Source organism: Spermophilus citellus (assembly GCF_964194105.1).
Source record: "Spermophilus citellus genome assembly, chromosome: 6".
Lineage (NCBI taxonomy): Eukaryota > Metazoa > Chordata > Mammalia > Rodentia > Sciuridae > Spermophilus > Spermophilus citellus.
The window spans coordinates 10,369,078-10,386,148 of record NC_138187.1 but is presented as its reverse complement, the minus strand read 5'-3'; the positions used below and the strand labels follow the sequence as shown (position 1 = coordinate 10,386,148).

The 17,071-nt window shown below is 43.7% G+C and overlaps 1 protein-coding gene across 1 annotated transcript in view; it reads left to right on the top strand.

Annotated features, from left to right (window-relative positions):
• The window catches only part of LOC308652548 (uncharacterized protein), a 243,226-nt gene extending 227,136 nt beyond the window's left edge, over nt 1-16,090 (top strand). The window contains exon 5 of the mRNA XM_081300444.1: nt 15,974-16,090. Coding sequence (XP_081156570.1) covers nt 15,974-16,051 — 78 coding nt within the window. The 3' untranslated portion in view covers nt 16,052-16,090. The remainder of the gene's footprint in view (nt 1-15,973) is intronic.
• Nucleotides 16,091-17,071: the final 981 nt, after the last annotated feature.

Genomic DNA, 17,071 nt, shown 5'->3' with positions numbered 1-17,071 from the left:
ATGTAAATCAAAACTATTCTAAGTTTTCATCTCACTTCAGTCAGAATGGCAGCTATTAAGAACACAAACAACAATAAATATTGGTGAGATGTGGGGGAAAAGGCACACTCATACATTGCCGGTGGGACTGCAAATTGGTGCAGCCATTGGGGAAAGTAGTATGGAGATTCCTTGGAAAGCTGGGAATGGAACCACCATTTGACCCAGCTATTCCACTCCTCAGTCTATACCCAAAGGACTTAAAAACAGCATAGTACAGGGACACAGCAACATCAATGTTTATAGCAGCACAATTCACAATAGCTAAACTGTGGAACCAACCTAGATGCCCTTGAGTAGATGAATGGATAAAGAAATGTGCTATGTATACACAATGGAATATTACTCAGCAATAAAAGAGAATAAAATCATGGCATTTGCAGGTAAATGGATAGAGTTGGAGAAGATAATGCTAAGTGAAGTTAGCCAATCCCCCCAAAACCAAATACTGAATGTTTTCTCTGATACAAGGAAGCTGATTCATAGTGGGTTTGGGTGGGGGAGCATGGGAGGACTAAATGAACTCTAGATAGGGCAAAGATGAGGGAGGGGAAGGGATGGAGCATCGGGATGAAAAAGATGGTGGAATGAGATGGATAGCATTACCCTAAGTACATGTATGAAGACACGAATGATGTGAATATACTTAATATACAACCAGAGATATGAAAAATTGTGCTCTGTATGTGAATATGAATTATAATGCATTCTGCTGTCATATATAACAAATTAGAATAAAAATAAATAAATTAATCAAAAAAGGGAAAATTAGCTATAATTGAGAATTTTATCTTTTTTCATGTGCTAAAATGTAGCAGACAATGAAAGTAATATTGTATTTATTCATATTAACTTATTAATTTGGCCATTTAATAGAAAATCCTAATTCATAGCTAGTAAATAAATACTGGTTAGAATTAAAAAAAAAAGAAAGAAAGATAATGTTGTTTTTTTCAGACAGAATAATTTAGTCTATTTTGAGTCCCATTTTGACTCATGTTACTCACGTTACATAGCCAGATTAATGTGTGCAGGGGTAAAATAAGAATTTCTTCATGTGAAATTCATTTCTTGGTAAAGAAATTGAGTTGATGAATAAGGCCCAGGTCACCTAAGTGATTGTTCAATGGAATGTCACCAAGCCCTTCCAGAGAAATGGGCCTCCGAGGATGAAGCTGCTGGTCCTTCATATGCACTCCTGGCTCACAGATGGTTGGTGAAATGTGAACAAAAATAATAACATCATGTGTTCCTCTCAAATTCATAGCCATAGTCACAATATTCACTGTTCACTATATGTCTATTTTAATCCAGATGTCTCACTCTCTCTATATCCTGTAGAATATTTAAAACTCTGACAAATACATTTCATGTGATCCACTTTGTAATTTAGGAGAAGGAGACTCAGTAGGGTTAGGTAAATTGTTTAATAACATGCAACTAGTATATTGTGCATCCAGGATTTGGATGCCATATAAATTACTTCAAAGCTTTCATCCATCCTATTATAGTACAGCCTTTAGAGAGTGTAATTAAGGATGATATTCAGCCCATTTCTTTAAGTACTTGGTGTATAGTTAAGGAGCCAAGACATAACCATCATGATAAAAAGCTAAGTTTATCAGGAGCTTAGGGTGTCAGGGGCTTTGTTAAGCTTTAGTACATAGTATTTCTATATCTAGTGGACAGATGGCATCAAGGAGGCTTCTTTACATGGTGAAGCTGGGCTTTAAGCCCAGGTAGTTTGAGTTCAGAGTGTATAATGTTATTCACCACTGCTTCCCAAGACTGCTGATCTGGGAGAGAGATTGTCCAGAGGACAGTTAGTTAACGTTAGGCTAAATAAGGGGTCAGACCACGTGAGGAGAATCAATGGCCGCTTCAGCTGAGGAACTAAGGGTCGAGGCAGTGATAGGAGGTGAGGTGTCCGTGCAACACAACTTTCATAACTACAGACAGCTTCCTGGAGGCTTGTTTTTATGGTTTGTCTAAGTCAGGTAAAGCTCTTCTCCTGAAATAAGGTCAATGTCTTCTACTCACTGTCTTTGTTATTAATTGATCATCATCCATTTCTTGCTTGGCTCAACTCTTCAGAATATCTGGAGTAATTTCCAGTACCTTCAGGAGCTCTTTATGTTGAAGCTAAGCCTTGTCCCAGAGCTGTGGAGCAGCAGCCTGGGTGGGCTGGAGCCTGGGCCGTGTGGAGCTGCCATGCCAGTATGCGCTGAGGGAAGCCAGGCTGCGCTGACCTGTGGCACTGTGGCCCCACACCTGAGTATCCATGATGCCCACCTCAACTTCGAGCTTCCCTACCAGCTGTAGGAGGGCAGACCTGAGTGGGATTGCACGGCTAACTGATAGTGTCAGTACTTTCCCAAGCCATGATTAGCATAAATTTGGACCAGTAGCATTGACCCAAGTACTATATAAATCCCTGGACTAGTACACTGTCCGGCAACCCCTCTTGGGTCCCCTCTTGCCCCTCTTGCCCCGTGAGAGCTCTGTCTTTACTTCAGGCTTGAATAAATCCTACTCTTTTGCACTCATGATCCTTCATCTGTGGGTTTCGTTCTTTGAATTCACAAGACAAGAACTCAGAAAGAAGAAATTGGCAGTGAGCTTATGGGGTCTGCCCTACACTGGAGGGCAGAGCCTGTCATCAAAGAGGCAACACTCCACTGATGGCAGTGGAGACGAATTGGGCTTTTCTGGCTGTGACCCTCCCAACTAACTCCGGCAGGCAGCCCTGGCCTTGATTAGCTGCTGACACTACAGCAGGCTTTCTCAGATGCAGAGATCTGCAGCTTACACAGACCCCACCTGCCAGCAGAAGAGAGAAACTCCATTTTCAATATCTGTAGTGTTGGAGCTTCCATGGAAGGTGCAGAAATCCTGCTGGGTGGTAGGGCATGTGTGGTGGTTGGAGAGAGTGGCAGGGAAGCAAGGGAGAATTGTCATCCTTTCTAATCATGTGGCTTGTTCTCTATAAGTCATTTTCCTCCAAGTTAGGGTAAGGTTAAAACCGACCAGAGAGAGACACAGACAGAGAGAGAGAACAGTTTAGATGAAGAACGCAGACAATGTCACAGAGAAACTCATGATTAATTGCCAAATGGAAGACACAGTCCGATGCCATTGAAGGGTGAAGTCACTGTTAGCTGAAGTGGTCTAGAAGACAATTGCAGGGTGCATTTGGATCAGAAGAGATAAGGGGAAGGATATTTCAGAACAAAGTAAAGAGCACATAAAAATTATGAAGGTTTGGAGCTATAAAATGTCTCCTGGAGAATAAATAGGCTCATTTTTTTTCTTCTGGAAAATATGATAGTCACATATATATGTTTGATCCAATTTAATTTTTACTTTTATGTATGTACCCCAAATATTATCAGAGTGAAGAAATATCAGGCATATTTTCGAGGAAATGGAGTATTGATATGGATACACAAAAGCTCACCCACCTCTTTAGCCAGACAGCTCTATTAACATTGGATTTCTGCTACAATTATAAAACATCATTGGAGACAAGCTGTGCAGTAACATTTCTCCCCAAGCAGCTAGCTGAGCCCAGAGAAGCTGGATTGTCATTTTCAGGAGACAAATGACAATGATCCCATGAGATGTAATGTGCAGAAAAAAAATACAATCCTATTAAGAGGTTGCATTGTAAAGGTTTCCTCCTGTTCCAAGCTCAGACAGAGGAGGGAGACAAGGCACCGTGTTAAGAACAGGACTGCGCTCACCCAGACACCCGGGAGGATGAGATCCCTGCCATTTCTGAAAAACCATCCTTGGGGAGTGGAATCAAATTAAATGCTTCAGGAAACATTTTTTTTTATTATTTTGATATTCACGAGGAGTAATGTGGACCAACAACAGAAGTTCCACTCCAGATGGACTTACGAAGCTCTGTCGATGACATTTAATTTCCATACTCTTGGAGGAGACCACTAGCTGCACTGGGTGGTGGGGCAGGTGTTCAAGTGCACTCTGGAGTTCTTCCACTTTTGCAGGTCCCCTCAGCTTGTAAGGGACATAGTCTTTGGTTGTAAGGAGGAAAAAGAGGGGTGCCTTTTGCTTTCACTTTGTGCAGTGTGAGGAGAGAGAGAGAGTTATGTGCATTCGGTCCATGCCACTAGGAAGGAGTTGTCTGTACGTGTGAATATGCAGACACGGCACCTGACACAGTGAGCAATAAGATGCTCCCCCTTCACCAAGTGGTATCTAGGTGACTTTGTGCCTGTTAATTAGTAAAACCCCCAGCAGGGCGCAGGGGAAAAGATGGGAGCTTTGGCCCTGGACACATGTGGGTTCAAATCCCAGCTCAAGTGCTCTCTTGGGAAAATTATTTAAACTCTCCGAGCCTCATTTTTCTCATCTGTGCAGTGGGGATCCTGATACTGCCTGTCCTCTATTGAATACTCAGTAAATGTCCCCTATGTATCCCCATATATGATCAAAAGCAGTGATTTCATTGCTTCCTTAGTGAGATGGACATCTCTTATTTTTATATTTCCATATCTTTTCCTTCCTCTTCTGTGATCATCAATTTGATTTTTTTTTTTGGAAAAATACCACCTGTTTCCTTTCTGAGCCCACGTGGTGTGGTAGAGCTCTTCTCACTGCAGAGATGGACACATTTCCATCCGCCAAGGTATTTCATCTTCCCGCCTGTGACGACTGGTTCAGGGATGGACATGTGAACAAAAATGAGCAACTGAAACTCCATGGTACTTTTCCAAATCTTTCTGGAAGGAGAAAACTGTATTTCCCTTGAGGTTGTTAAAAGTATCAAACTAAACAATCCCTCTAAAAGTCAAGCAGAATTATCAGATAACCTACCTAATTCCACTTCTAGGTAGGTGTATAATTAAAGAGCTGAGACTAGGTGTTCAAATAAAAGCTTGTGTATGGATATTCATAGCAGCATTAGTCACAATAACCTAAATGGAAAACAACTCAGATGTCCCTCCAATGAAGTATAGATGAACAAGATATGTCCTATCCACCCAACGGAATATTATTTAACCATAAGAAGGAATGGCATACTGCTGCATGCAACGACACAGATGAACCTTGGAAACAGGGTGGTAAGTGAACTCAGCTGGAAACAGGTTACCTTTTGGGTGATTCCATTTATATTAAACATGTAGAATAGGAAAATTCATAGAGGCTGGGGGAAGAAGTTACAGGGAACAGCTGCTTAATGGATGTGGAGTTTCCCTTTTGGGGTCACAAAAATGCTTCGAAACCAGAAAGGGGTGGTAGTTGGACAACACTGTGAATGGACCAGATGCCCTTGCCTCAGAGTTTATGGTGGAGTCCCTCTGGTTTACCATCCCTGGCAGGGCCAGAACGAGGCAAGCAAGGCTGGGTCCTGCAAATGCAGGTTTGGATCCCATCTTTATGTAGAATGTTGGTGTTTTCTTCACCATGGGAGCTCTTTCTGCATCGATCTGTACTTTCAAAGGTCTTGCATTAAAATAGGATGGCCTCATTGTCCTGTTTACCATCCTGGTCATTTGTGGTTCATGCAGTGAATTCCCTGCATTATGCTCCTGCTGTTTGAAATCCTCATGTGGGTTCCTGGGCCTGGTCAGATGCCAGCTGATGGAATACCTCATTCAGGTTTAGACTTGCACTCTGTGAGGTACCATTATGCTCATTTTACATATGAGGGCAGATGTTCAGAAACCTGCCATGCATCTCTGAGCTATGTTGGGACAGAAATGGATCTTGAACCCAGCTCTTTGGGACTATAGAGTTCTCAATGTCAGGCATTAAGTTCTGTGATTTAATATATATATTTTCTAAGGACTCAACTAAGAAAAAAAATCCCATTTGGTAGGGAGGAATCCTTCTGATTATGGATAAGTCTGTTTGAAGGTTTTTCTACCTGGGTTCTTTCAAACTAGAAATTTATATGCAGAGAATATAACCATGTGAGGACGGATGATATTTGAATGAAACTGAGCAGGTTCGAATCCTTTCTGAGCTGATTTGTCTCAGTAAATCCCCAGAAAATAGCGCTTGTCTCATTTTCCCTCATTCCTTTTGTCTGAGTTTCAGCTGGGTATGTTTTTTCCCCTCCCTTTTTTTTGTAAATTCTCTTGATTTTGGTTATATAACAGGACCAAGTAATTGCCTTTTCTGAACAAAAGCCTTAAATGAATAGATATCAATGGTAATACCAGTAATTAACAGTTTTTCTCTGTGGTGCATGTCTGAAACTGCTTTTATTGATTTATTTTGACTCTGTTCCATATAGGACAAATTTCCAGCTTTCACAAACATATGCTTATCTCCTTTTGGCTCTGACCATTCTGGGCTCACTCCTCAGGACAGTTCTGAGAGGGGACCAGATGAAAGGGCACTAGGTGCCTGAAATGATCGGTACCCTCGGAGGATGACCCGTGAGGGTGAAGGATGGAGGACCTCTTAGTTTGAGGTCTGATTCTGTTTCCTTGCTGCTGTGATTTAACTGGAACTTGGAATTCCATGGCACTGTGTGTGGGAAGGAAGGGTGGTGGGGAAGGAATCATCCAGGCAGAGAGAGAGAGAGAGGGAGGTCAGAGAGGAGAAAAGTAAGAAGAGTAAAAGAGCCAGTTTCCAATTTCCCCTTGACTTGGGTAGGTCGGCCACCCTGTCATCAATCCCGGTTATAAGATTTTCTTTCCCTCAATCAAGAGAAAAAAATGCAGAGTGCTGAGAGGGCAATTTGGGTGCATGGGAATGTCAAAGTTATTGGTGGTTTTTCCTCTGAAAAACCAGCCCTTTTTAAAAAATTTGATGTAGAGACTGGGGAGTAGCTCAGTGGAAGAGCATTTGCCCTCGCACACACACGGCTCTGGGTTCAACCTCCAGTACTACAAATCAGGACAAAAAATAAAAAATAAGTAAACAAGAGAAACCACAACAACATTTATTTTTTAGTTGTTGATGGACTAGCTATCATCTATCTATCAATCATCTATCTATCAATCATCTATCTATTTACTTATATGCAGTGCTGAGAATCAAACCCAGTGCCTCACACATACTAGGCAAGCACTCTACCACTGAGATACAACCCCAGCCCAACAACAAACAATTTGATGTAGCAAACTTTAGATGATGAAGAAGATAAGCAATATTGTGCCCCAATATATTTGAGATCCCACTGAACAGACCTACAGAAAATTATAGTTCAGAATGTGCTATAATGTGATCCATTTTTCAAAATTAGTGTTGGATCATGTCAACAATTATACATATGCACTATCCTTTTCCTTGATGAATAGTATTCCATTGCATGGATGCACATGACAGTTAACCAATCACCTAGTGTTAGACATTTAGTTTGTTTCCTTTCTTTGGGGTTCTTTTTGCTTTCCCTCTCTTTTCAACCCTCTCCCCTTTGCTCATTCTGAAATGAATACTCTTGATATTTTTATATAAATATGGAGCATTTGCTTAGAAAAAAGTCTTACAAGAGATCACTGGGTATGCCACTTTTTAAGCATCTGATAGATTTGCTACATTTTACTCTGATGATATTGTACTGATGCATACAAGGTGGTTGGAAATTTTAATACCAGAACTACTCTATCCAGGTGGACTTCCTTGAGGGTGTGATGTTTGCACTGAGACCTCTGGGACAGGTGTCGGGTCAACAAGGCAAGCCACGGGGATGGGGACAGGGTGTTGGTGGTGATGACGAGCATCCCAGACAGAGAAACCCACGTGTGCCAAGATCACTTGGCTGGAAGAAATGACCCCTGAAGATTGAGTGTGTAGAATGGAGGGGTGGAGAATAGGAGCGAAGATTCAAGAAGGGGCGGTGAAGGAGGTGATGTGGGTGGAGGGAGAGAGAGGCCATGCAGGGCCTTGTAACCACACAAAGGATTTTGGCTTTAATCCTAAGTCATTGAATAGTTTGGGCAAGGTGGGAAATGGGGTGACATGATAGCATCCATCAAAATCCAGTGCAGCAGGAAGAGAAGGCCTCACTTTCTATGAGTCAGGTGAAAAGACTGTCACCTGCCCAGGCCCTCTGTCTTTCTGCAGCACACATTAGGGTTCTTTGGGTCACACTGCACCACTGCTTGAAGGTCAGCACAAGACTCCCTGCATACACTGAGGGGTCTGGAGTAGATGCTCTCTGGACTCCACCCCTGGCTCCCAGGCACTCTCCTTGGCTTGACCAAGGTTGCGTTCCTAAAACATTTGCAGCCATCTTCTTGAGGGTTTTGCTTTTCTGGCCACAGGAGCAGATGCTCAGTGCAAAGGGAAAGCTGGGAGACCCAAGAAGTCAGTGTCCCCAGAAGTCAGCCAGTGGCAGGGGGGGCTGGTGGGCACACACAGCAGTAACGCAGTCCCGAGTCGTGGACTGATTCTGAGGTGTGTGCTTCCCTGTGCTGAGTGGATCCCAGCCTAAGGCAGGGGTATTCCTGCCTCTGGATTCTTGTTTCTGTGCGATGTTACTATGAGTACTCGGAGCCCGGCAGGCACGTAGGCGCTGCAGCTGGAGGCTGTTCTGATGAGTATGCAGCAGGCACTCTCGGCATCCATTCCTCCCTCCCACTCATGACCACAGAGCTGGAGTCAGGGGAAGATGTACGTGGACACCGTGCATGAATCTTGCCTTGGGTGCCTTTCTGCTTAAGGCAGGATCAGACAGTGGGTACCTGCCGGCTCCTGGCAGCAGTGTTGACACCATATAGGTGTCTGAAAGCTTAATCACCAGCCCCTGCCAACCCTAGGATCACATGCCACTCTCTCACCCCTGACACTTCCGCATCCCCAAGGCTCTATCCATAATTCACTTGAGAACCAACAGCACCAGGCTTGTAGCATGGTGCTCTTCAATGGTCCAGATTTCACCCCTTCTCTACCTTCTGGGTCAGGCCTGCTGCTCTGCCTTCCAAAACTGCAGGTGGCATCAACTGAAGAGTTATCTTTAGGGGAGACGTTTGCTGTCATTTCCTAAGGACACCAGTACTAGGGGTGTGAACTAAAGGCTCACAATTAGAAGGCACCTTTCGGCCACATTCCTTTAGGGAAAATTTCCTCCTCATTCTGTCCGATATCCCCATGGAGATGAGGGGGAAAATTCATATCTAGAAGCTTGCAGTCGTATCAGAAATAATGGCTTGAGGCCCCAGGAAAATGTAATAAATATTTACCTGCTGAGAGGTTTCATGATGGGAAGGAAATCGACTCTCTTCTCCATCACACAGATCCTGTTTTGGTGTCCTGCTTTCTTTGTGTATTTGGCAGAGGGGAAAATGCATAAGCTTGGCTCTTTGGGGTTGGGGGTGGTCTGTGGAATTATTACATCCTTGGTCTGAATAAGCTAATGCATAACTGAGAGATGAGAAGCTTAGCAGATCTCCTGGTTGTCAGCCGGCTCCTGTTTACTTTCGTCCAAACTAATGCAGCCTGTTACCCCTCACCCAGAACAAATAATAATCAAAGGTACTTGTTTCATTATCTGTGTCATCTCCCCGAGGAAGTGTCCTGGGGGAGGGAACTTAATGTGGGTTGATAGTGTCTCTCTGGTCAGTTTTAATAAAGCTGCACTTGCCGGAATAGAGAATCCTCTAAAACTATGAAGCTTACAATTTCATTGATGTTTTTCCTCCTCCAGCAGAAGTATGCTGCTCTGTTTCTGGTTGCACATAAAACAACAGAAGGGACACTGGCGAGATTAAGCTGAAGCAGGATCTCTGGTTTAAAAAACAAGCAGGAAATGGAGGAGGCGAGGCTAGGACTTGGCCTGGTTACCCCCGGCCTAAGGGCAGCGGTGATGGGGTGGTCCCCTGGATGCTTGCCACTCTGCTAAAGCACCAAATTGGTCTCAGCTCCCTGAGTATCTCTGAAGGTGGCTGTTTTTACATCCTCTATCCACTGTGTTGAGATTCCAAGTCCTGGAGAGAGGAACTGGCTGGTTGAGATTCTATCATGGCCAGCTACCTAGAGGGACAGGGGCTCTGTGCCTTCCACCCGTGTAGGGCAAGCCTTTGAAAGGGCAGCCTGTCCTGCCATCCACCCTCCCTCTCCCTCCTGGCACTCCCTATCTTCTTTGCCCCTTTAACTTTCTCCCATAACTCAAGTGCTTTTCACACATAATTTATTTACCTATGCTGCTTCCTGCCTGGGTTTCCCCATTAGAATCTGAGCTCCATCAGAGCAGGGTTTGGGTCTGTTTGGTTTGTTGCTAAGTTCACAGTTCCCAGAATTTAGCAGAGGTATGCTGGTCCGAGTTTCTGTGTTTGGATAGCAAGTACTTACTTAGTAAATGTCAGTAGAGTGAATCAATTAGAGAAAAGGAAATATCCCAGGAAATATCTCTCACCAAGCGTTTTTAGCAAGAGGAAAATGTGGCACTGTGGCCTTTTTTCTCCCTGCTCAGATTTTCCTCTAGACAAAGTTGATGTTTTTGGTCAGTGTCTATGCTCCCTGTTTGTCTCTGAAGGGAGCCACTGGGGTTTCAGTAAGGAGACTGGATTCTGTCAGAAGTACGGACAGATTTGTCTCTTCCATCCTTGGGCAGGGACTAATGGGTGAGTCTGCTTCCTTTGCAGTTCTTTGGAGGAATGACACCACCCAGGCAGCTCTGTGGGAGAGGAAGTGCAGATGTTCTTGTTGGACCACGTGCTGCAGGGCCAGCATTTCCTGAGCATGTGCTATGTACCAGGTGCCCCTCTAAGCACTCCACATGGTCTGCCCAGGCCACTGAGCAAACCCAGGAGTAGGTGTTGCTGTTATCCTGCTACTGCTGAGTTACTGGGCTGGGCTCAAGATTTATGTGAGTGAACCCAGTTGCTTGAGGACCTTCCTCCTTCCAGAGTCATGGAGGAGGACCTCCCACTACACTAAGCCCAGCTAGCCTCTTCTGAGGACAAAAGAGGAAAGGGGCTGCCCAAGGATCCTCACTTTACTCCCCATCCATTTGCCCTGAGGAGGTCAGGTTGCTCTACAGACTGAATGTACGTCCACTCAGAGTTCACAGTCAAATCCCAACGCCTATGTAATCAAATTTAGAGGTGATTAGGTCATAACAGAGTAGCTCTTGTGAGTGAGATCAGTGCCCTTGTAAAAGGGGTCCCAGAGAACACCCTTGTATCCTGCTACTGTATGAGGACACAGCCAAATGGTACCATCCGTGAACCAGGAAATGCACCTTCTCCAGACACCAAATCTTCTAGGGCTTTGATCTTGGGCTTCCCATTCTCCAGAACTGTGAGAAATGAATTTCTGTTGTTTATAAGCCACTCTGTTTATGGATTTTGTTATACCAGTCCAAAAACCCTAAGACATGTTGACAGATTTGGCTCACAGGGCAGTCGTATTTGATGGCACAGAGGCATTCATTAATAAGATTTATAGACGAGAGCCGGTTTGTGAGAAGCAAGTGTTAGAAGATTCTAGAAATGCCTATGACTTCCTTATAGAGAATTTTTCACTGCATTTGCTTATGGGCTTTGGGGTAAGGCAATTGAAGTTCATACCTTGCTTTCACCCTTGTTTGCTGCACAAAAGTAATACTGCAAATGTCAGCCGTGATTGTGTGCAACACATAGCATGTTGGGAAGTGCGATGTATTTTCCTTAGGATGTGGGCTGATGGGTCCACCATCGACTTTCTCTGCAGCAGCAATGTTCACTGCAATTAATTGAACATAAACCCAAAATATGCCTTTATTCTGGGACCAGGGAACAAGATGTGGGTTGGAGAAGGACTAGGGTTGCTAGAGAAGATTTAAGGTACCCAATTACATTTGAGTTTTAACAAACAATGAATCATTAAAAAACAAAACAAAACAACAACAAAAACCATGTCCCATGCAATATTTGGAACTTTCTGATACTACAGATTCTTCTTTGGTTATCTAAAATTCAAGCTTAACTGGGCACCCTCTGTTTTTATTTGCAAAATCTTGCAACCCTAAAAATGATCTGAATATTGTTTTGTCTCTGGCTACTTCTATCTTCCCCAACCTGCTCAAATGTGAAATCAGAAGTCATCAAAGGCATGAAAAAATGACAAGAATTTTAATGGCTGAAGGCATTAATTCATCCTTGACAGGAGACATAGCCAGTCTCTTTAGTTTCAGTTTTCTGTAACAGCAGCATTTTTTCTATTTTCCCCATCGAGAACCAGAGTTGACCAAAAAGTAATTGCTTTAATTCTCAGGATGTTTATGGGAAATTTTCTTCTTATGTAGAGGGTAAGGACTTAAGGCTCGAAGGTAGATATTGAGGCTGTTGGAGCAGGTGTGAATTCCACTCTCCTTGTACTCTTTGATAGTCATGAGCAGACAGGTGCAGCTAGCAACGCTGAGGAGAGACACATCCCCAATCTGGGTGATTAAGTCACGCTTCCTCATTTCCACACTATAATTTGAGATGTTCTTGATTTTCAGTCCTGCTAATCATCAACTGGCAGTGGCACCAAACATTTCCATGTTTCCAACCTCTGCCCCCACCTCCCAGATTCTCTCTCAAGCAATTAATGGTCTCTAGATGTGTGCCTGATCAACCCAAGGAGGTGTCTGTTTAAAGAGCCCTGCCTGCAGAACATATTCACACACAAGTGAAAATCCCTTTTGTATTGCAGATCACCCATCGTCCCCATTTTATTGGTTTTGTGAAGTTTGAGGATTTTAGTGATTGATTTTTAAAAACATAAACGGCCTGGTCTCGTATGCCACTGATGTCTTGATCTCAGTTCCCCTCCTTCCCTTCCCCCACTACCCCTCTCCTCTCTCTTTTCCTTCCTTTTTTTGAAACTCTCCTCTCCTCGTTTTCCTCTTCCTCATCTTTTCCCTAGACCCAGTGAAACATTACAGCTCAACAGGTCTCCTTGACTCTGGCTACAGAGTAAGAAAATTTCAGGGGTAATTAAAAAATGTGGATGCTCAGGGAACATCCTGAGCATCTGTCTCAATGGGTCTGAGGTGGACATAGGCAAAGATATTGTCTAAAAACTTCCCAAGTGATTCTAATTTTAGCCAGGTTGAGATCCGCCAACCTAGAAGTAAAAAACATAGTCTCTGGACTGAGGGGCCTCTGGATTCCTATTCCAGCTCTCTACTTACAGTGTGTCTTTAGACAGGTTACCACCTTTCTGAGGCTCAGTTTTCTAATCCGTAGAATGGGATAACAATACATGCCATGAAGATTGTAAAGAGTAAATGAGATAATACAAAGCAAATTCTTAGCACAGAACAATTATTTGTTAATGTTAGATGTTGCTGTCTCTTCCAGGGGTCAGTAACCATGTCTCACAGACCAAATCAGCCCACTGCCTATTCTTGTCAATAAAGCTTTATTGGAACACAAGTATAGCTATTTATTTACAAATCATTAATGGCTGCTTTTATGTTACAGCAAGAGCTGAGTAGTTGAGACAGAGACCATGTGGCCAAATAAAAAGTCTAAAATATTTACTCTGAACTTTAGCAGAAAAAGTTGTCTGATCCCTCATTTATGCCTTCATGGAGCTCAGTCTAGCAGGGAAGAAACCTCAAATAACTCCTGACAGCCCCAGTAGAGACACAGTGTGGTGTTATGGGCAGAGCTGGAGCTGGTTTCTTTCCTCAGATCTTCCCAAACCATACATGTGACCTTACGAACCTGCTTCTCCTTCTGGGCCTCAGATTCCTTATTTCTAAAGTAGAAAGGTGAGGCTAGATGATATCTAAGGGTTCTTTAATCTCTAGAATTTTCTGATTCCACTCCTGGCATTCTGTGGAGCTCTCCTAGGACGGGTCTATCTATTCCCTGGATTTGGGGCCAGGAGGTCTTTTAAATCTGATCTGGGGAAACACTGGGCAGATTCTTTTCTCTGTGTTACAGTTGTTTTATAACAAATCAATGCAATTCTGTTCTCAACCACTCTTCCTTCTCCAGGGGTTCAGAGAATGGTTTATAAATCCCTCTGCGGTAGGCTGAATATGATTGCCAAAGATATACAGGTACTAGTTCCTGGAACCTATGACTGTTCCCTTGTACAACAAAAGGGACTTGGTAGATAAGATTTTGTTAAGGATCTGAGATGGGGAGATTATCTTGGATTATCTGGATGTACCCAAATGCAATCGCCAAGGTCCTTATAAGATGGAGGCAGAAAACAGAGATTTTGCCATAGAGAAGAGAGAAAGTGATATGGTGACTTCACCTGATAGAGATTTGAAGATGTTGAAGTGCTGGCTTTGAAGATAGAAGGAGCCAGGAGCCAAGAAATGCAAAAATACAGTTATGGGTTAGAGGTGAGGTGACCCCGAAAGCTCATGTGTGAGACAATCAAGAACCTTCACAGGGGACATGATGCGATGATGAGAGTTGTAACCTAATCAGTGGATTGATGCTCTGATGTGGATTAACTGAGTGGTAACTGGAGGCAGGTAGAGGAAGTAGGTCACCTGGGGTTCACATTTTGTCCCTGTGGAATGGTGCTTTCTGGTGTCATGCCTTGAGCTCCTTTGCTCTGCCACACCTTTCCGCCATGGTGTTCTGCCCCACCTGGGCCCAGAGCTATGGAATTGACTGACCATGGACTAAACCTCTGAAACCATGGGCCGAAACCAATTTTTCCTCCTCTCATTGTTCTTGTCAGGTCTTTAGGTCACAGTGACACAAAGCTAACTAAAGCATGTAGCTACAGAAGCTAGAAAAGACAACCCAAAGGATTCTCTGTCTGTGGGGCTTCTGGAGGGATCACGGTCCTGCCGATACCTGATTTGGCTCCTGGGGAAACTTATTTCAGTCTTCTGACTTCCAGACCTGTAAGAAGGTAAATGTGTATGGTTTTAAGCTACCACGTTTCTGATAATCTGTTACAGCAGCCACAGGAAACTAATATGCCCCTTTTACGTTGATAAATAACCCAGGAATCCCAAAGAGAATTAGCGGCATGCTTGTAAAATAAGTCTCCTAGCACAGAGAAAATTAATAAAACGTGTTGCACTGTCAGCCATGTGTAGAGATGGGTATGGAGTACAGAGAGGGAGGGGAAAAGGAGAGGGAGTTGGTGAAAGAGAATATGGAAGATGTTGCCACTTGGGGACTTGCTGTCCCTCATGCATAGTCACCAACAGAAGAAATGCCAAGCTTCATGGAAGGCTGACGAGCAAGGGCTCAGGAGGCATGCTAAGACCTGCCTCTCCACCGGCAGCAGCGAAGGAATGGCCAAGGCAGGGGGCTCGGGGAAGCAGAGGGCTTCGTACCTGGAGTCCTGGGGGAATAGTCTGGGCAGGGTACCTTGGTCCCGTGGAGAGTGTGACGATCCCGTCCTTCTTGCAGCTGCTGACAGCACTCTTTCTTGTAAAATATTTCTGTGAGGCTCTGCTTTTGCTTCTCAGGTTCTGCTCATCAGGGACTCTGGTTTCACCAGGCTCTAAGGTGATTTTAGATCAGGTCCTAGGGTTCTTTACTGCAACCTGGAAAAAAAAAAAGCTTCAACAGGTTTTTAGGGACAGGAAGTTGCTGTTTTAGAACTTGCTTTGAAAGGTTTCTTCCTGACTTTTCATGTCTACTCTTCACTGAAGCAGGAAAAATTCTCAGATGTCCCCCATGTGTCAGGGTCCCTGATTGTAATCCCCTCCTCTTGCAGATGTGACCTGGGACTTGCTTGTGTTCTGCTATGGTTAAGATCTGGAGAGACTCACATGTTGAAGGCTTGGTCCCCTGTGGAGAGCACTATAGGGAGCTGCTGGAAACTTAGGTTACTGGGATATTGACCTTGAAGGGTTTATCTGATCCCCAGCCCCTTTTTTTCTCTCTCTCTCTGCTTCCTGGCCACCATGAGCAGCTCTGTACAACCATGTCCTCCCCACCATGATGTTCTGTCTCACCAAAGGCTCAAAGTGATGGGGCCAAGTGGCATGGCATGAAACCTCTGAAACTATCAGCCAAAATAAATCTTTCTTCCTCTACATTGTTTTTCTCAGGTATTTTGTCACAGTGACAGAAAGTTGACTAACAACCCAATGGAAGATGTCAAGGGTGATGGTACATCACACTCATGATGACACTGGATTTTAGAAGACTCAGTCTTGGCATCCTAGAAAGACATTCTTGCCAGCCCCAAAGAAGCAAATAGTCATGTCGTGAGCCATCTGTGGAGAAGGCCATGGGGTATGGAATTTTAAGGTATCTCAGGACTGAGGGTGGCTTCCAGCTTATAGCCAGCGAGAAACCATGGCCTGTAGTCATGCAGCCATTAGAACATAAATTCCTTCTACAAACCAAATGAGCTAGGGATCAGACCCTTCTCCAGTCAACCTCCTATACAACAACAGCTCTTATGACACCAGATTGCAGCCTGTGAGACCCTGAGCTAAGGACCCAGTTAAGCTGTGTCTGACCCATCGACACTGGGAGATAATAAGTGCGTGTCCTTTTGAGCTGCTAAGTGTATGGTAATGTGCTACACAACAGTATAAAATGAATATAATCATGGCCAATTAAATATATCTAGAAGTAGGTGGAGTAGGTGACCAACTGAGAGTGGGGTTTTGGGCACATCAAGTATGTTACTTTCATAAAAACTTCTTGCTATGTAAAGTATCTACAATGCCCATCTTAGTGACTATAATTGATGTTGTTGAAGATCTATTTAAAATAAAAAATATTGCCCCAAGGATATGCAAAACATGGATGACTATTAGTTTTAAACCTAGATTAGTTCAAGGGCATCACATAATGTTTCAGTCTATGTTGGATTCCACCCACAACTGTGTATGCCATACAGTCTAGGTGCATAGGGGGTTATGACATATAGGTTTGTGAACACCCTATGATGCTCACACAGTGATGAAATTGCTGAATAATACATTTATTATTTTACATTTCTCAGAATGTGTCACCATTGTTAAGCAACACATGACTGTAAGTCTTATTTGAACATCACATCAACCGGGGGGGGGGGTGGGTAGATACTTTGACTATTCCCAATTTGCAAATAAAGAGACAGTGATAAAGAGACTTTATGTAGCTCAAAGTCACACTGCTGGTAGATGGTGATGTCTGGGAGGAACCATACCTAG